Source organism: Aotus nancymaae, unplaced genomic scaffold (assembly GCF_030222135.1).
Source record: "Aotus nancymaae isolate 86718 unplaced genomic scaffold, 86718_ANA_hifiasm-v0.15.2.pri h1tg000089l, whole genome shotgun sequence".
Taxonomy (NCBI): domain Eukaryota; kingdom Metazoa; phylum Chordata; class Mammalia; order Primates; family Aotidae; genus Aotus; species Aotus nancymaae.
Genome location: NW_026988504.1, coordinates 5,957,703 through 5,976,936, shown reverse-complemented (window position 1 = coordinate 5,976,936; position 19,234 = coordinate 5,957,703). Strand labels below are relative to the sequence as shown.

The window sequence follows — 19,234 nt, the reverse complement described above, 5'->3', positions numbered from 1 at the left end:
AGCCCACACCTGGCTAATTTTTAAAATTTTTTGTAGAGATGGTCTCACTATGTAGCCCAAGCTGGGTGTTTATTTTTCTGTACATTTTTCTCTACAGCCAAACTGTGCCATTTGTGAGATTTCAACAAGTGATGGGGGTGGGCAGATGGTTTGGGGATGTATTTTATTTTTTAGCTTGGGAATTTTTGTTATGCTTACTTTGCTGTCTCATTCGTCTAGTTTATTTTACCTTATCAGGAAAAAAGTTTCTTATATTATTATTTTTTTTTGAGGCAGAGTTTCACTCTGTTGCCCAGGCTGGAGTACAGTGGTGCCATCTTGGCTCAGTGCAACCTCCGCCTCCTGAGTTCAAGTGATTCTCCTGCCTCAGCCTCCTGAGTAGCTGGGATTACAGGCATGCACCACCACACCTGGCTAATTGTTGTGTTCCTAGTAGAGACTATGTTTCACCATGTTGGCCAGGCTGGTCTTGAACTCCTGACCTCAGGTGATCTGCCTGCCTCAGCCTCCTGAGTAGTTGGGATTACTGGCGTGAGCCACCAGATTTCTTACATTCTTGAACACAGTAGCTCTATTCAAAATAGATTTGGATTTGCTTGTTTTTTTTTGTTTTTCCTTAAATTTTCTATCTTGTAAGTTCTTTTTGTGTTATGTTTCTCTTAGAATTAAAACGGTCATTGATATCTGTTATAGCCATGAGTAGTATTGTGATTTGGCAATAGAGGTAACTCAGCGGTAATCAGGGAAAGACGAGTGAGTCAGAAAGTTTACCTGTGGTTTAGTCAGTGACTTCTCTCAAAGCCTGTCCCTGAAGTCCGCTAGGGATCTGGTTTGCGTCTGCCATCTCTGCGGTTTCATTTGCCTCTCGACTCTAGGGCCACACGTTCACTCCACTGAGCAGAAGGACTCTGGGAGCCTAAAGCTTCGGTGTTCTTTGTTGTACATCAGTGTCGCTTACATTCCAGACAAACTAGATGCCGACTACATCAAGAGATACTTGGGCGATTTGACTCCGCTGCAGGAGAGCTGCCTCATTCGACTTCGCCAGTGGCTGCAGGAGACCCACAAGGGCAAGGTGAGTGTTGGCTCCACGCCCAGCGTGCAGGGCCAGGGCTACGTGAAGTCATGGAATCTCGTCCTGCCCGTAGTCACCCGGCTTCCACAGCCATTGTTTCTTCCAGTCTAGAAGTCATTGAACATGTATCTCTGTGGAATCTGCGTCCTTAAGCTAGTGATAGTGCATGATTAACTGCATGTTGTTAGACTTTACAGAGCAAGGTCTGGCTTACAGACAGTGTCAGGTTACAAAGCAACATTGTGTTCCAAGTATTCATACATTCAGATTTTCGGAAGTTGTAAAAAGAGTTCAGAGATTTATCAGAGATGAGAGAAATTTGAGCTTTAATTTTCAGGATTTTAGTGAAATTTCAGCCTCATAAGGGTATAGATTTTTATAAGCCTTATGTAGTGAGCAGAGCCTGGTGTGTGTCTAGCAAGTTGTTGACATCATCTAGTAAAGGGAAACTAGGCATTGCATGTAGTTGGCCTAATCTCTAATTCTGACAGTCTGGTTACTCGAGACCAAATCACTGAGTACTGTTTAACACCAGTCATCGAGAAAACACTGCAGTCATGATGGCTGCCATTTGCTGTATACTTACCATTATTAGACACTATTTTAAGGTCTTTATTCAGTCCTTTCACCAGCTCTCTCTGGTGCTATTTTTCTCCCTGGTTTTACATGTGAGAAAACTGGGGCACAGAGAAGTGAACTAACTTGCCTGAGGTCTCACAGCTAGCGAGTGGTGGGGTCGGGATTTGAACCCAGGCCATTTTGTTTCGGAAGCTACATTCTTAACCACGATCACATAACTGTAGTCCCTTCTGAGTGAAGATGATGCCACGTCAGTAGGCCACATGCTTTTGAGTTATTTCCCAGGAGCTGGGGTTGTGAGTAGCTCATGCTCCCACTCCCTTCTTGTTCTCCTCATGGACCAGCCTCTGAGTTGGTAAGCACATGGCCACGGAGGAGGACACTTAGTCCATGTGACACTCAGAACACGGCCTTGGCCTTGTTCTTTATTCAGGGAAGCTGGCCTGTTTATTGACAGTGTTAGAATCTGGAGAAGATTCCTGTGTTAGTTAGCAACGCCGCCACATTACGAAAGCCCAACATGCTTTTTTGTATTCTAACTTTTTCTTTAATCTGTGGTTTTTGTTTTTAATTATCTTAAGTCTTATGATCACTCATAATTTTTAACTTCGTGTATATCTCCTCTAATCTTTCTAATGAGTTGGCAAAAGCACCATTGCCAATCACATAGACACATGGTAGTTCTACAGTTTTATGTTTTAGAATTTTTTTTTTTATACAGAGTCGCTCTGTCACCCAGGCCAGAGTGTAGTGGTGCAGTCTTGACGCACTGCAACATCTACCTCCCGGGTTCAGGCTATTCTCCTGCCTCAGCCTCTGGAGAGCTGGGATTAGCTCTGCCACCTTTTCTGGCTGATTTTTGTATTTTTAGTAGAGAACAGGGTTCCACCATGTTGGCCAAGCTGGTATCGAACTCCTGACCTCAAGTAATCCACCTACCTTAGCCTCCCAAAGTGCTGAGATTACAGGTGTAAGAGTCATTGTGCCCAGCCTCAAATGGCTTTTAAAAGACAATGCTAAATTATAACTTAGTCTAACTTAAGTAGTAAAGAATTCAGAAGTAAAGTTTAACTTGCTACATTTCTTGTCATACTGACTTTTTTTTTTTGAGATGGAGTCTCGCTCGTCACCAGGCTGGAGTGCAGTGGCATGATCTCGGCTCACTGCAACTCCGACTCCCTAGTTCAAGTGATTCTCCTGCCTTAGCCTCCCAAGTGGCTGGGATTACAGGCATACGCTACCACATCCAGCTAATTTTTATATTTTTAGTAGAGATGGGATTTCACCATGTTGGATCTCCTGACCTCGTTGATCCGTCCACCTCAGCCTCCCAAAGTGCTGGAATTACAGGTGTGAGCCACTATGCCCGGCCTCTGAATCAGAATTCTTAAAATTCAAAAAACTGAACACAGTGCTTTAAGCAGAAGCCAGCCTTAGTTGAATCAGGATTGCCCAACAAAAATATTCTGATGATCATTCATGATCTGAATTCTGGTGTGTGAGATAAATCTATTAAATTATGATACACATTAAAAAGTCATGACAGAGGCCGGGTGCAGTGGCTCACACCTGTCATCCCAGCACTTTGGGAGGCCGAGGCGGGCGGATCACGAGGTCAGGAGGTCGAGACCATCCTGGCCAACATGGTGAAACCTCATCTCTACTAAAAATACAAAAAAATTAGCTGGGTGTGGTGGCGCACGCCTGTAGTCCCAGCTTCGGGAGGCTGAGGCAGGAGAATTGCTTGAACACAGGAGGCGGAGGTTGCAGTGAGCCAAGATTGCATCTACAGCCTGGGCTGTACTGCACTACAGCCTGGGTGACAGTGCGAGACTCTGTCTCAAAAAAAAAAAGTCATGACATTTCGGTTTTGTAATAAATAATGCAATGACCAGTTATTACTTGTTAGTAGCTTTTTTGACATAAACTTTCAAGTCTGCCCTTTCTGCCTCCTTCATAACACCAATGAAGGACATTTTTGTTCCAGGGATTCTCCAAATACCCCATCAGCGTGTCCTCACTGCAGGTGATGCCTTTGTTCTTATTGGCATCTGTGTAAGAGAGTCCAGTGGCCTGACCTGTCTTCCACCCGGAGAGACTGGAGATCTGGCCCAGTCTTGTGCTGGCCTCCCTTTTCCATGGTGTGGCACTGGGCACCCTTCGGAACAAAAATCTTGCCTTTCTCAACATCACCCATGTTTAATTCTCTTTAGTCACTAGCACTACGAGCGTTTCCATTCAGAAGCCAGGTGTCCTGCTCTCTCTTTATTCTGACGTTTTATTTAAATGTAGTATGTATACAGAAAAGTGCACAGAGCATAGTAATTCATAGATCCGATCGTTCATAGAATTGAAGCATTTGGTGTTTAGGGTCAATTTATGCCTTTGCTGTACTTTGCGGAAGCCAAAATGGATTACTGTAAAGATTATTCAGACTGATCATGCTGATTTGCTCTAGAGTAGTAAGGGAGATTTTTCTGGTACCAGCTAATTTTAAATAGTATAATAATGCAGCTCACTGTTGATTAGAAGTGGGAGTTTTAGGCCAGACGTGGTGGCTCATGCCTATAATCCCAACACGTTGGGAGGCCAAAGTGGGAGGATCGCTTAAGCTCAGGAGTTTGAGACCAGCCTGGGCAACACGGGGAAACCACATCTCTACAAATACAAAAATTAGCTGGGCGTGGTGGCGTGTGCCTGTGGTCCCAACTACTCAGGAGGCTGAGGTGGGAGGATTGCTTAAGCCCTTGAGTTGGGGGCTGCAGTGAGCTGAGATGGTGCCACAACACTCCAGCCTGGGTGAGAGAATGAGAGAGCCTGTCTTCCAAAGAAAAGTGGAAATTTTCGAGTCTTATTCCCTTAGCAGCTTTTTTATTAGTGCAATAGTGCGATCTTGGCTCACTGCAGCCTCCACCTCTCAGGGTCAAGTGATCCTCCCCCTGCCTCAGCCTCCGAGTAGCTGGGATTACAGGTATGCACCACCAGGCCTGGCTAATTTTTATATTTTTAGTAGAGATGGGGTTTCATCATATTGGCCAGGCTGGTCTCGAACTCCTAAGCTCAAGTGATCCGTCTGCCTTGGCCTCTCAAAGTGCCCTTTGCAACTTTTAACATTGCTTAGAAGCATCTTTCTCTCTTAATAGATTCCAAAAGATGAGCATATTCTTCGGTTCTTACGTGCACGGGATTTTAATATTGACAAAGCCAGAGAGATCATGTGTCAATCTTTGACATGGCGGAAGCAGCACCAGGTGGACTACATTCTCGATACCTGGACCCCTCCGCAGGTCCTTCAGGATTACTACGCAGGAGGCTGGCATCATCACGACAAAGGTACTGGATGGAGTTGAAACTGTCTGTTTCCGTTATTATCCTGCTGTGTCGTTGAAGAGATCCTCTACGACCTCCTTCTATGGGGTTGAGTGGGGCCCTGCTGAGTGCGCGTTTCTCTTTACTGTGAGAATTGGGCATCTTTTCCCAAGTTGAACAGACTGATGCTCCACTTCACCACGGGCACACTCCCATCCCGCCCTGGGCAGCCAGGAGGGGCCTGGGCCTGGGCCTGCTGCTTCCCCACGGACGCACACCATCCTTGGGCAAGTGATTTGACTTCTTCAGTGCAGTACAGTTTGTTTTGACCTATTGCAAAGACAGCACCACAGTGTTAATTAAGGGAATTTTTGATGACTTAAACCCTATGATAGCTGAAAACGGTTCAGCCGGGTTTTCTCCATCAGCAGTGAGCACTTGAGTTCTGCTTTGGGAGTAGGGCGTGGATGAAGGGTGGCGATGCACCTCAGAGGAAGAGTGATTTAAATGAGAACCTGAAACACAGTTCCCCCGAATGCCTTCCACACCCCGCCCTGCGGGAAGACCTGCACTGTCAAAAATACACTCTTTCCTGAGCCAGAGTTTGCAGCTGGGCAGGGAGGAATTGGAAGCATCAGTGAGAGGGAAGCACCGTAGAACTGGCCCTTCTTCGGGAGTGGGAACTGAGGGAAGCTGGCTTTTAAAAATCTTGCATTCGGTTTTTAGTGATCTATGACATGAAAAATAATTATTTTCTAAGAAAGGAAATGTGAAAGTCGTCTGTAGTCATGAAGTGTCTGGCTAGTCTGATGTTCCCTTGCCATTGAGAATCTGAGCTCTTGGGCAGCCCCAGTTGTTCAAAGTGAGGAGACTGAGCCCCGCCTCTGGGCAGCTTGAGCTGAGCCCCGGCCGGGTTCCCCTCATCCCGGCACAGCCTTCCGTTTCCAGGACTCTGCACAGCTACTCTCTCTGTCAGTTGGTTTTTATTTTTCTCGCTTACAACTTTTGGGGAAAAATACTGACACACACCCCTACCCCACACAGAAATCAGTTGCCGCTTCTAAGAATCAGAAAGACCTTCAAGCGCACCCAGAACACAGGCGAACAGGCATTTTCCTGTTAAGGGTCTTAGAGTCGTATCTTCAGCGTCAACTGGGACGGTGCCAATAACCCATTCCTTCCCCTCCCCTGCAGATGGGAGGCCCCTCTACGTGCTCAGGCTGGGGCAGATGGACACCAAAGGCTTGGTGAGAGCGCTCGGGGAGGAGGCCCTGCTGAGATACGTAAGTGCGGGGCTGAGAGACCCCAGGCTCCACTGTGGCGTCAGTGTCTTTTTCTGCCAGCAGGATGGGGGTGTTAACCAGACTGTTAGAACAAACGTGAATTGCTTTTGTAGTCAGAACTGAAAATACGTTAATGTAGTCTTAAAATTTGCAAAGAAGACACAGAAGTTATGAAAGTGTTTCTCTCATTGGCAGCGTCAGTGCAGCAGTCAGGGTCTCCCCCGAGATGCCTGTGTGGCCGCAGTTCTGTCTTTTTCATTCACTCCCACATGGAATTGCCCTCTCCTGGGATGCCGCTCACAAGCAGACCTCTTGATAGCATTCTTTCCACTGGCCCTTCCTTGATGCGCGCTCTTGGCATCTTTCTCTACACCATCCTGAAGGCCCTGCTGACCCGTCGTCTCACTGACTCCGGCCAGGCCCCGCTCCGCTGCTGCGGCCAGTGTGCAGCTGTGCCTCCCCCTCCCAGAGAAGAAGATGGTCCTTTAATTTGAAAACAAACAAATTTAAAAGGCACATTTATGACCCCGTTACCCTGAAATACGCACTTTGGCTTTATTTTTTCTTTATTTTTTTGACAGAGAGTTTCGTTCTTGTTGCCCAGGCTGGAGTGCAATAGTGTGATCTCGGCTCGCTGCAGCCTCCGCCTCCTGGGTTCAAGTGATTCTCCTGCCTCAGCCTCCCGAGTAGCTGGGATTACAGGCACTCGTCACCATGCCCCGCTAATTTTTTTGTATTGTTAGTAGAGATGGGGTTTCACCATGTTGGCCAGGCTGGTCTCGAGCTCCTGACCTCAGGTGATCCACCTGCCTCAACCTCCCAAAGTGCTGGAATTACAGGTGTGTGCCACCACATCCGGCCAGCATTTTTTTTTAAGAGAAATGGGGTGCAGAGTCTATTCATGGGCGTGATCATCACTCTCTGCACCTTCAAACTCCTGTCCCCAAGTGGTTCTCCCATGTCAGCCTCCTGAGTAGCTGGGCCTTGTTATCAGCACCACCGCTGAGCCTGGCTTACTGTTGGCATTCCCTTGTGTATTGCTGTCAGTCTGCCCCACCGCCATGCGTGTTTATCTACACATGCACATGTTCACACGTGAAGATATGGATGGACTTCATCTGCAGAGGAAGGGTTTGTTAATCTGAAACAGAGGATCTCTTGAGCCATGCCTGAAGTCTGTTCTAAAGCTGCCTTTTCTCTTGGCTGGCATGTGGTATTAGAGTGTTTGCACACTCACAGACGTTTATCTGCTGTTCCCATGCACTTGTCCTGAAGACAGAGCCCCAGTGTGAGGCCCCTGCTCATCCTGTGATTCCTCTGGCCTGCACTTCTCTTTGGATAGCTGTTACCTTTGCTGTACATGACAGTGTTTATTCTCTCAAGGGTCACATTTTTTTGTTGGTGATGTGGTTAGCACATGTGAATGTGTAAGAAAACCTACATAGGTCACTTTTTTGGTTTACACACTTACCTGTAAAATGCCGTCTGTGTCCCTCTTCATAGCTGGACGTGTTAGTTTCAGCCTGAGGCTAATCACGGGAAATTTTCATCTTTCGCGTGTAGGTTCTCTCCATAAATGAAGAAGGGCTAAGACGATGTGAAGAGAATACAAAAGTCTTTGGTCGGCCTATCAGGTAGATGTGGGATTTTGCTTTTCCTTTCAACTGACTGAGAAAACAAATTAAATATTTCTAGTTGGTTTTTGGAAGTCAAATCTGCTTATTTTCCAAGATGCTTTAAAAGTTAGAAAAGAGGTGAACGTGTAATAATGCCAGTGGCGAGGGACAGTCACTGTTTCCTGTCCCAAGCATTGCTGTCGATCAGCCTGAGTGGGTTGGCCTGTCTGCCTGGTTCGTGTGGTCCACATGGGCCTAGGGCTGCACGTCACTTCCTTGTTTTTGCCTCTCCTCCTCACCCAGATGACTCTGTGTTCTGAAACCATGCTTTCAGTTTCAATCCACAGTTCTGAAAATGTTCAGCCATTCAGAGGTTGACATTGGTAAAGGTGTAGATGGTTCACTGGGATCTAAGTTCCCTGAGAACAGGGATTTTGAGGGCTCTGCTCACTGCTGTATTCTCAGCTCCTGAGACTGCCTGCCTCTTGCTGTTGAAGCATAGCTCACTGCAGTTCAGACACAGTATGTGTTAAAATACCAGCTGTGTGCCCTATTGATGGCAGGTTAGGGGGTGGTTTAGCACGTGGAGGACAGCACACTGTGGCTTTGCTTGCTGGCTCACTGAGCACATCTGAGAGAGATTTTCATGTGCTACCAATCAGCCTTGCAGTTTCAGGCTTGGTCTTACCACACTGATCCTGTGTGTTTTGTACAAATAGATAGAAACAGAGTTCATAGCACTGTAATTTTAAGAAATTGATTATTGTATATTTGGAAATAGCTATAAATGACCAAAAAGGAAAAAAGTCATAAGACACGGTTTACTAAGTGTGCTGCTGTCTGTTGAACGAAACACGTCTCTGCACAACCTGCAGCTCCTGGACCTGCCTGGTGGACTTGGAAGGGCTGAACATGCGCCACTTGTGGAGACCTGGTGTCAAAGCGCTGCTGCGGATCATCGAGGTGGTGGAGGCCAATTACCCCGAGACGCTGGGCCGCCTTCTCATCCTGCGGGCGCCCAGGGTGTTTCCTGTGCTCTGGACGCTGGTGGGTTGACATGCCTTTTCCAGTAACTGTGAGCCATTTGGAAAGCAGATACACATGCATTCATACACACGTCTGTGACCTAAAGCCTTAACTACTTAGAAAAAAACAACATGCAAAGATATAAAATTTCTCAAATTGTTTAGGGAAGGGGGAAGAAAAGCAAAGTCTGTCTGAGTGTCCTAATGCCATGCAAATAGACTTTACAGAAAAAGTATATAAATTTGAATTCCACCCCCCATTCATAACCGTATTGTCATTTTAAATCTTTGCTAATCAGGCCTCAGATCAGATATGACTCGATGGTCTTGCTCCTCCTCACAGGTGAGTCCCTTCATCGATGACAATACCAGAAGGAAATTCCTCATTTACGCAGGAAACGACTACCAGGGTCCGGGAGGCCTGCTGGATTACATTGACAAAGAGATTATTCCAGACTTCCTGAGTGGGGAGTGCATGGTACGTAGCGAGGCGAGGAACTGCACACTTGGCTCCTTAGACAGATGGGAGAGCTCGATGCTGATTTGCACAGATGATTTTCAGAACTTTTCATTTCGATGTTTTGTTTCTTTTGGCCGCCATTTCTCTGATCCAGGATCAAGCTAAAGAGAACCATTTAAGTAATTGTTGATATGATACATTTCTTCGTTGTTAAATAAAAATGAGAATTTGTTGTAGAATCGGATACAATTGCAGCTCGCTGTATTCACAGGGCTTTGTGTGAATCAGATCTTTAAACCATTTTAGAGAAGCTGTCGTATTTTTAAAAATACTATTAAATTGAATCAGTTCTCAAATTTTTCACCCACCCCTCCCCCTCCTTTATTTTTATGGAGACAGGGTCCTGCTCTGTCACCCAGGCTGGAGTGCAGTGATGTGATCACAGATCACAGCTCGCTGCATCCTGACCTCATGGGCTCAGGTGATCCTCCTACCTCAACCACCCAAGTAGCTGGGACTATAGGCATGCGCCACCATACCCAGCTCATATTTGTATTTTTTGCAGAGATGGAGCCTCATTATGTTGCCCCAGGCTGGATAACATTTTGGGTTTTTTTTTTTTTTTTTTTTGAGATGGAGTCTCCCCATGTCCCCTAGACTGGAGTACAGTGTTGCAGTCTCGGCTCGCTGCAGCCTCCACCTCCCAGATTCAAGCAATTCTCCAGCCTCAGCCTCCAGAGTAGCTGGGATTACAGGCATGCGCCACCACACCCATTTAATTTTTGTATTTTTAGTAGAAACAGGGTTTTACCATGTCAGCCAGGCTGATCTCAAACTGCTGACCTCAAGTGATCTGCCCACCTCAGCCTCCCAAAGTGCTGGGATTACAGGCATGAGCCACCACGCCTAGTCTGGATGACATTTTTAAAGCAGAAGAATGACGGGAAGTGGCTCTCAAAATATGTTTGGGGTTTTTAATACAGTTAGTTGCTGGGTAATCAAGCAGAGGCCTCCACTTCTATACCCTGTGCTCTGAAAAGCTCAGAACCTTGGGGTCCTTGTAGCCTTCTAGCCATGGTGCACGTTGTGCCACGGGAGCGTTACGGAAGCCAAAGCCTGTGGAAGTCCCAGTGACTTGTTCCGTGGCACGTGGTGGCAGCTGAACTCAGCAGGGAATGAAGCTTCTTATCCAAGGGCTCTCTAGCCATCCTTCATATAAAGTTACCCGTTTGAGATGTGTACCCACTGGGTTTGACTCATGTATTTAGCTAATGAATTGGGGACGCAAGGGACTTCGGACTTTCTGAATGGTTAGAGAAATTTAGAAAGCAAATGTAGCTTTTACTTCATCAGTTCCAGTTTCGGGAAATGACAGGCATCATCACAGTGCAACGCAAACAGCGAGTTAGTAATAGTAAAAGTCACGGGACCAGAATTTAGCAGGTGTCTCTGAGGTTAACACGGGCTCAGGTTTGTCGAAACCTCTGAACTCCTTTCGTTATGTGAGCTAACCATCCTGAAGCAATTACGCCGGGAAGAATCGAGCTGGCGCACAGGAGACTTGACTCAGACTGCCAGTCACAGCCGTGTTGTCACCTGCTGACCTCCGTAGTGTGTTTGCCATGTTGAATGTCTCTGTGGTTAATTGAGCTCTCCAAAAACATGGGCCTTCTGCGACTTCTTCACCGCTGTCCTGAGCTGCTGTTCGGGCTGGTTGTTGAAAGGAGGCTGTGCACTTCTGCTCTCTGGTGGCAGAGTTTATTAACCATGGGCCAGGCGGGGACTTTTCCAGCATGCTCTCGCTGCTGTGACTCTCTCCACTCATGCTGCGCTGCGGGCTGAAGACGGAGATGTTTATTTTCTATGTAGTTGCTTCCCAGGGCTGATGATAAAGGGAGGACTTGGATTTTATGAACTTTAGTGTGGAGTCATTGTATCGAGGTTAATTAGGAGATTTACGATATGTACAAATTCTAAGTCAACTTGTTTCAGGCAAATTCAAAAGAAGTTCTTCGTTAGGTTTTGTCTGGTGTTATAGACCGGTCATTTGACTTTAGACACAAAACATTATTCATTGATTCTATATCTTGACTATAATTTCATAGCATAAAAATAATGCCTGTGGCTCTTGAGAGCAAAACTCTTCTTAAAGTAATGCTCTTCCTTTACAGGGCAACGTAAACACCCCTAATGCTTAAATGAGCCATCTTTAGTAATCGGGTGTAGTGCCTCACGCGTGTTGCTATGATTCTGTGGTAAATCAGCTTCGACTTGTTCTCATTTTTGCAAAGTGAAACACATGTTGAAGTGGTTTAAAAACAAACCGTTCAGCAGTGCAGAGTATTTTACGACCCTGCCAGTGTTTTCCGTTTTCTCAGCGACTTCCAGGAGTGGAGCGTAGCGGGATGGTGTGTTTCGTGTGGTTGGTTTGTGTTTGCACAGCTTTCACTGCTGTGTTTCTGTTTCCAGTGCGAAGTGCCAGAGGGTGGACTGGTCCCCAAATCTCTGTACCGGACTGCAGAGGAGCTAGAGAATGAAGACCTCAAGCTCTGGACCGAGACCATCTACCAGTCTGCAAGCGTCTTCAAAGGAGCCCCACACGAGGTACAGCCGCCTCCCTGCACCTGAAGGCGCCTGGGCAGCCGGTCCTCCCACCCCGCAGGGCTTCTGGCCACCTTTATTGAGAACAGTACTCGTTTTTCTGGTCTTGGTCTTTGGGCTTTTGTTGACACTTGATACCTAGTTTCAGTAAATGTCAACATGGAAGAACAGGTCTCTCTCAGAATAGAAGAGTGCTTGATCAGAGTGCCTGGAAAGGAAACTGGATCTCTTGACCTCCATTTTACTAAAGACACCAAACACAGAGATAGGAATAACTCATCTTTCCTTGTTGAAGCACTTAACTCCTGAACTTAGTTTATTTCTTGGTTATACTGAACAAGTTTCATTTGCTACTTTTTTCTTTCTTTCTTTCCTTCTTTCCTTCCTTCCTTCCTTCCTTCTTTCTTTCTTTCTTCTTTCTTTTCTTTCTTTCTTTCTTTTTTGAGATGGGGTTTTGCTCTATCACCCAGGCTGGAGTGCAGTGGCACGATCTCAGCTCACTGCAGCCTCCGTCTCCCGGGTTCAAGTGATTCTCCTGCCTCAGCCTCCCAAGTAGCTGGGACTACCGGCATCCGCCACCATACCCGACTAATCTTTGTATTTTTAGTAGAGACATTTTCACCATGTTGGCCAGGCTGGTCTTGAACACCTGACCTCAGGTGATCCACCTGCTTCAGCCTCCCAAAGTGCTGGGATTACAGGCCTGAAACACTGTGCCCGGCCCATTTGCTACTTTCTTGACTGGGTTTTGGTTATTTATAGATATTTTGGGAATTTTCTGATTTCTGTAAGTCTGTGTTCCTTTCTTGCTATTACTTTTGGTGCAGAAGCAGGAGCTTTCCGTGTTCCTGTGCACGCCTTGTATTTGTCCTGTAGCATCACAAGTGACCTGAAGCAGGAGGGGCCTGCAGTGGAATCTCCCTTCTCAGCTCAAGGGCCAGGTTCATGGCCCAGAGTTGCTGGAGAGGATGGTGGGGCTCTGTGCGGAGCAGGTTTTCGGTGAGGATGTGGTGCTGGCTTGGGCAGTGGTGCCGACTCCAGCCTGCTTCCTGCCACGGCGGCACCTGGGTCACCATCTGCCAGTGGCTTTTGCTGCACTGTCTTCCTGAGTGCCTCACCTGGCAGGTGGGTCAGGGAACACTGTTGCCATGGTTTGAACAGGCAGAGACAGATGTGGTGTGCCTTACTTGTAGATACACAGGGGAGTCTCATGTTTCCTAACATCTTGAGGATTATCTTCTTAATTTCTTAACTTGAGGGCAGGCTCCAGGAGGCCGGGTCCTTATTGTTGAGTACGTGCTGTCACTTGTCCATGTTTCAAGAACTTGGGGTGCAGTGTGTTTCATGTGAATCAGGGGGCATCTGTAAACATCCACGTGGTCAAAACCTCAGTTCTGCTTTGGGTATTAAATAAAGCATAGATCCGAGATGGTAACAAACCTAAATGCAGGCTGCAGCAGAGGCCCCGCCTGTGAGTGCAGCAGAGACGCGCCTGCCAGCCCAGGGGCCAGGGTCTCCGGCTGCAGCTGCCTGGGGAGCTGCTTTGCTGAAGAGTGGGCCGTGCTGCGTAGTGCTGCTGCTGTCCTTGGACAGGACTCTTGTACCTCACGGAATCTGCTGTGGAAGGGCATTCCAGAGCGGCGTTTCAGCGGTGAAGTGGCAGTGGTGGGGTTGGAAAAGGAGCCCGGCTTGCAGAGCAGCCAAGTGCTGAATGGCACGGCGACTGCACGGAGTGGGCTGACAGGCAGGTGCCAGGGCAGAGGGCCGTGGGCCTGGCTCTGCTGCTTCCTTAGGCGGAGTTTTCAGTGAATGCAGAACTCTGCAGCTGCTTTTAATTCTCATGTTCCTCCCACACTAATCTTTAAAACTAACTTTGATCATTCCCTGCTGAGAAGCTCTGTCGGCACCATGTAAGTTCAGGTTTTCGATTGGTTCTCAGCATCCGGGGGCTGACCACCCACCCGCTCCTCCATCATGCCAGGGGCTCATCCCACTCACCAGCCTCGCCACTGCTCTCTCATGCCAGCCTCACACGGCAGGCCTGGCGCCGTGCCCCTTCTTTCCCCTTGCTGGGAACACTGTCCGGAGGCGCCCCCCACCTTCTCTAGGGCCTTCTGTTGCTCTCCAGCCCAGGCCAGTCCTCTGAACCACTCATGTACAGCTCAGCGTTTGGTGTTACACTAAGACCTGGTCTCTTCACGTGTGTCTGAAGACGGTAGACGGGAGCTCTTGGGCCTGTAGGTGCAGGTCACAAAGAGCACAGAGCTTGGTGCACGACGTGGCAGGAGCCAGCGGTTGAAAGGTGGATGGTGGTGTGACTCTGGGCAAAGAGATCCCGTGCCCATTCAGGCTTTCCCTCCCCAGCTTCGGCACCTGGAGCCCCTGGGGGGGATGGTGCGCGCCAGCACACGGCCTGCGCTCGTGGAGTGCGGCTGCCTGACGCTGTCGCTTTTTCAGATTCTCGTTCAGATTGTGGACGCCTCTTCAGTCATCACTTGGGATTTCGACGTGTGCAAAGGGGACATTGTCTTCAACATCTATCACTCCAAGAGGTCGCCACAGCCACCCAAAAAGGACTCCCTGGGGGCCCACAGCATCACCTCTCCAGGCGGGAACAATGTGCAGCTCATAGACAAAGTCTGGCAGCTGGGCCGCGACTACAGCATGGTGGAATCGCCTCTGATTTGCAAAGAAGGAGAAAGCGTGCAGGTAAAATCACGCGCACGTCAAATCGCGCATCCGTGACTGTGCAGCTAGGCGACACCGTCTTGAGTAGGAGTCTTTGCTTCACTCCTTGAGCAGCCTGTGTAGCTTTTGAGACGCTGGCTGCGGAGGAGCAGCTCGCCTGGAGGAGCAGAGTGACTCGGGAAGCCGAGCGCGTCTCATAGGAAAGAGGTCAAGCCTAGCAGTGCTTTTGGACAGAATCTGTGACTTTTCCCCAAAGCAGCATGTGACAGGAAGGGAAGGCATGGCGTGCACATGGCCAGCTGGGCTTCAGAAGACCTTCCCCCAGGCCTCCTTTCACCGGGTTGCATTTGTCTTTTTCAAAGGAAAATCACCCTAAATAGAAGTGAGAGGAAGGAGTACTCAGGGAGCTATTAACTCTCATTACCAAACCTTCTAATTTGTTTCAAATGCTTTCAGTTCCTTTTGACATTGTGGCCCGTTATTTTGGGTGCCTGTGCTCACAGTAATTCTCGGGGGCGGGGGCGGGAGGATGCTTCTGGCCTTCATAATAGATGCAGCATTTTGCTGCCTTTTCAGTTTTCAGAGGTAAGCCTTGTCAGTGTTTCAATGGTCTTCGAGGCAGAGTAAAAGAATACTTTATCCAGTTTAAAAAAAATGAACCTCTAAGCTGTATTACCACAGTCATGAATTTCAGAAGGAATGGAGAAAGTGATTGTTGCGGATTGATGTCTCACTTTAGGGTGACGTGCCTTTAGCCCTGAACATGCTGGATGATTGGCAGCATGTCAGAGAAAGTGAGGCCAGTTCAGAAAAGCTGTGCTGAGCCCTCCCTCCAGCTCGGCGCTACCATCCCTCCAGGCTCCGGCCTCCGCAGGTGGAGGTGGGGTGGGGGTGGCCTGATGAGGGCCACAGACATGGAGTCTGTTCCTTTGGCCTTCCCAGCACCCAGGAGTGACCATGCTCCGTAGAGAGAAGGACATTGTCCCACCTGCTGGTGAAGCAAAATACGTTCTGAATCGCGTTGAGATGGTCCTGTAGCTACATGAAATCCTGCAGACAATCCCCTTGGCTCTTGTCAGACCTGCTTTAGGCTGGGGGTGAGAAGTATGTCGCCACCAGCTGCCACTGCCTTCCTTGTTTTAGGGCTCCCATGTGACCAGGTGGCCGGGCTTCTACATCCTGCAGTGGAAATTCCACAGCATGCCTGCGTGCGCCGCCAGCAGCCTGCCCCGGGTGGACGACGTGCTCGCCTCCCTGCAGGTCTCTTCGCACAAGTGCAAAGTGATGTACTACACCGAGGTGATCGGCTCCGAGGATTTCAGGTACGGCTGCCCTTGCCTCGCCACAGCAGGTGCCACCAGAGAACTGGGTGGGGCAGGGGTAGGCTGCGGTCCCGTGCTGTGTGCAGGATCGGCACGCAGGTGCTGCCAGAGAGCTGGGCAGGGCAGGGGGGTCGTTCAGTTCCGTGCCATGTGCAGGATGGGCAGTGTCAGCGGGTCTCGGGGATGCTGGGGTGAGGGGCAGAGGGAGTGGCTCTGGGGTCATTTGTTTGCACTGTGACTCCCTGCATGTCTGCAGAGGGAAGAGTGTCAGGGACGAGCAACTTTGCCTTCGCTGTAGCTCATGATGCCATCTGTGCAGGCTGTGGGGAGCCGGTCCCCCGGTGGTTATTCATGTCCGCCCCCCGTTTGCAAGTGCTGATGGGGATGAGAAGTGAGCAGAAAGCAGGGTGGGCCATGAAGTCCAGCAGGCAGTGCGGGCGACGGGCAGCAGGCAGGGCAGTCCTCACCTCGCCCTTCCCTATGCCGTTACAGAGGTTCCATGACCAGCCTGGAGTCCAGCCACAGCGGCTTCTCGCAGCTGAGTGCTGCCACCACCTCCTCCAGCCAGTCCCACTCCAGCTCCATGATCTCCAGGTAGTGCCGCGCCGCCTGCGCCTAGCGTGCAGAGGGGACGGCCGCCCCTCCTCCAACAGCGAGCTGCGCCCGCCCGCCCACCCAGCGCGACATTGTACAGACTCCTCTCACCTCTAGATAGCAAATAGCTCTCCGGATGGTAAACGTAGTCATTTGATCCCAAAACTCTCTTGGCAGGTAGTTTTAACTCTGATCCTAACTTAACTCAATAGCCATAGATTTTGTATACTTTGTGCACAAAATCCAACCAGAGCACAAGGGCTCTCTTGAAAGAACAGTAGCTTCTATACCAGTTAAAAGATTGATGCGGTCCCAGATGTTGATGCAAAAAATTTTTCCAACGAACTCTGCATTGTCCGTTAGTGAATGAATTCCTGTGACATCCTCGAGAGATGGCCCCTCCTCACCTGGGACAGAAGCTGCCAGCACGTTTCCCCCAAGCTGCATCGTGGCCCTCACACCTCCTGTCACAGTCGAGATGGTCTGTGGACTTAGGGACGGCCCGTGAGGTCCTCCTTCCTCTGAGGATTCAGAGGCCGCCTACGGAGCACCCTGTCCCGTGGGCAGACCCCCCACTCCACGTGCTGTCCTGAAGTGGGGCTGGGGGCTCAGGAGGGGCTCTCGGGAACTCCGGGTGACTCCAGGAAAATGCTGCCATCATTCAACGTTACTTCCTCTCTCCTCCTTTTCAAATCTTTTTAATACTTTTTAGAGCTGGATTTTTCTGTGTGTGAACTTGGGTGAGGGGGTTCTTGCCCTTTTTCCTTCCGCGCGTCGCCCCCTCACCTGCAGTCAGCTCAGCGTAGGCATCTCCTCTGTGTCCTCCTGTGGCCGCTAGAGGCCATCTGGGAACCAGCAAGTCGCATTTGCCGTTTGACACCGTCCACAGGGTTTTATTCATACCTAAGCAGCACCTGCTACATCCACATCAGGGTGGCGTGTGGCCTGTAGGAGCCCTGCTTCTTTGTACAGCGAATGGTGGACTCAAGCGTGTGTGTGTGTGCATGTGCTGTGTGTGTGCATGTGTGCATGACGGTGGGGTGCTGGGGGGGATGGGGCGTGTAGAAACTTAGTTTGAGTAACAAAGGAGTCTACAGAAGCAAATCAGAATGCGGGATTTGTTTGCCTTTTACATTTTCTGTTTAATTCCTGATTTTAAAGCCTGCTGTATCTGGTACAGGCCCTTATGTTTCAGCTTTTCATGGGAAGAGCAGGTGATTTGAGAATCTGTCTGGAAGCCGCATGGGGCGGCCTCCATGGTAAAGACATGCAGCGCGTGTCTGTGCCCCAGAGCCCGTGCTTTTCATGCCAAACCCCATGTGGCTGTCACCCGTGTGCGTGGTAAGCGTGGAAATCCTGGTGGTGCTGTTTCAGCACTGCTCTGAGGCATTGGTGGGTGCCGCGTCACTGGAGGGCTGTGTGGAGGCCGTGTGTGTCCTGTGCAGGGATCAGGAGGGCTGGGGAGGGACCCAGCGGCCCTCTCGCCCGGTCAGGTCAGCCCCAGTGGCTGCCTGCACACTGTAGATGTCCTGGGCCTCCTCGGTGGTCACCTGCCTTTGGTCCACATTTGTGTATTTGCTTTTAGAGATCCAGATCCTCAGTTGTACCCGAAGCCTTGCTTCCAGAAAGTGCGGTAGGGCCAGTAGCGCATCTGTGCTGCCCCCATTTGGTGCCTCCTGTTCCCAAATCACAAGGACCTGAAGATGGTCCCTGCTTTCTCTCTCTTTCTCTCTTTCTCTGTGTCTCAGATGGCGATTTTGCTGACAGCTGCCAAGAAAATGCTTCATTCAACAGTCCTCATGTGCCCAGAGATGTTTATAGAACTGTTTGAATTGCAGCCATCCCCTGCCCCTCCCAGGCTGAAGATCTGCTCTTTTTAAGTTGATTCGGGAGTGGCGCTCTTTCATCCCAGAGAATTGAGTGCATCTTTAAGAGCCCCACGCACATGACTGCACAAATGCTCACAGGGTCCAGGGTCTCCTGAGTAATCCAGTCTCACTCTCCCTGTAGGGGAAGTCCGGGGCAGCCATGGTTTGAGTAGGCCGTCTGCATTGCGTCTCCTTTTAGTACCTTGCCACTCTTTTAAAATGCTGCTGTCACGTCCCATTTCTTAGTACTAATGATTCTTTGATTTTCCCTCTATTACTAGTGTCTTTATTCACTTTCCTTCCTAAATTTGTGATTTGCATATCAAATTCTGTAAATGTTTTGTAAACATATTACCTCACTCTTGGTAATACAATACTGATAGTCTTTAAAAGATTTTTTTATTGTTATCAATAATAAATGTGAACTGTTTAAAGAAAAGAATGGCTTTTTCTTATTGTGAAACAACAGTTTTCCTTGAACAGTTTGAAATTCTTGTGAGAATTTAGAGATTGAAGAAAGAAGAGAGCTTCTGAAGCCAGAGTACTGATATTCTAGAGTCGAAGAAAAGCTTTTCGCTTGTGTGGGATTGTTTCACAGGTGAGTGGACCGTCCTCAGACAGGTCACAGCTGTATGTTTGCTGATGCAGAAGCAAACCCAGTTTTTGTTAATCCTCACTTCTATAGGAAGACATGACGTGGTTTTTCTTAAATGCAGCCAGATCAAACATCACCGTGATGGTGCGATCCCTGCTGTGATGTTTCTTTCTAAATAAAAAGGATTGCTTTAATCAGGTGCCTCCAAAAAAATAAAAT

General features: G+C 48.8%; 1 protein-coding gene across 1 annotated transcript in view; it reads left to right on the top strand.

Moving 5' to 3' along the window:
- The window catches only part of SEC14L1 (SEC14 like lipid binding 1), a 66,583-nt gene extending 47,721 nt beyond the window's left edge, over positions 1–18,862 (top strand). The window contains exons 8-18 of the mRNA XM_021670914.2: positions 966–1,075; positions 4,798–4,987; positions 6,158–6,246; positions 7,810–7,880; positions 8,738–8,909; positions 9,231–9,365; positions 11,817–11,951; positions 14,406–14,657; positions 15,780–15,958; positions 16,451–16,552; positions 18,301–18,862. Coding sequence (XP_021526589.1) covers positions 966–1,075; positions 4,798–4,987; positions 6,158–6,246; positions 7,810–7,880; positions 8,738–8,909; positions 9,231–9,365; positions 11,817–11,951; positions 14,406–14,657; positions 15,780–15,958; positions 16,451–16,552; positions 18,301–18,316 — 1,451 coding nt within the window. The 3' untranslated portion in view covers positions 18,317–18,862. The remainder of the gene's footprint in view (positions 1–965; positions 1,076–4,797; positions 4,988–6,157; positions 6,247–7,809; positions 7,881–8,737; positions 8,910–9,230; positions 9,366–11,816; positions 11,952–14,405; positions 14,658–15,779; positions 15,959–16,450; positions 16,553–18,300) is intronic.
- The last annotated feature ends 372 nt before the right edge of the window (positions 18,863–19,234 follow it).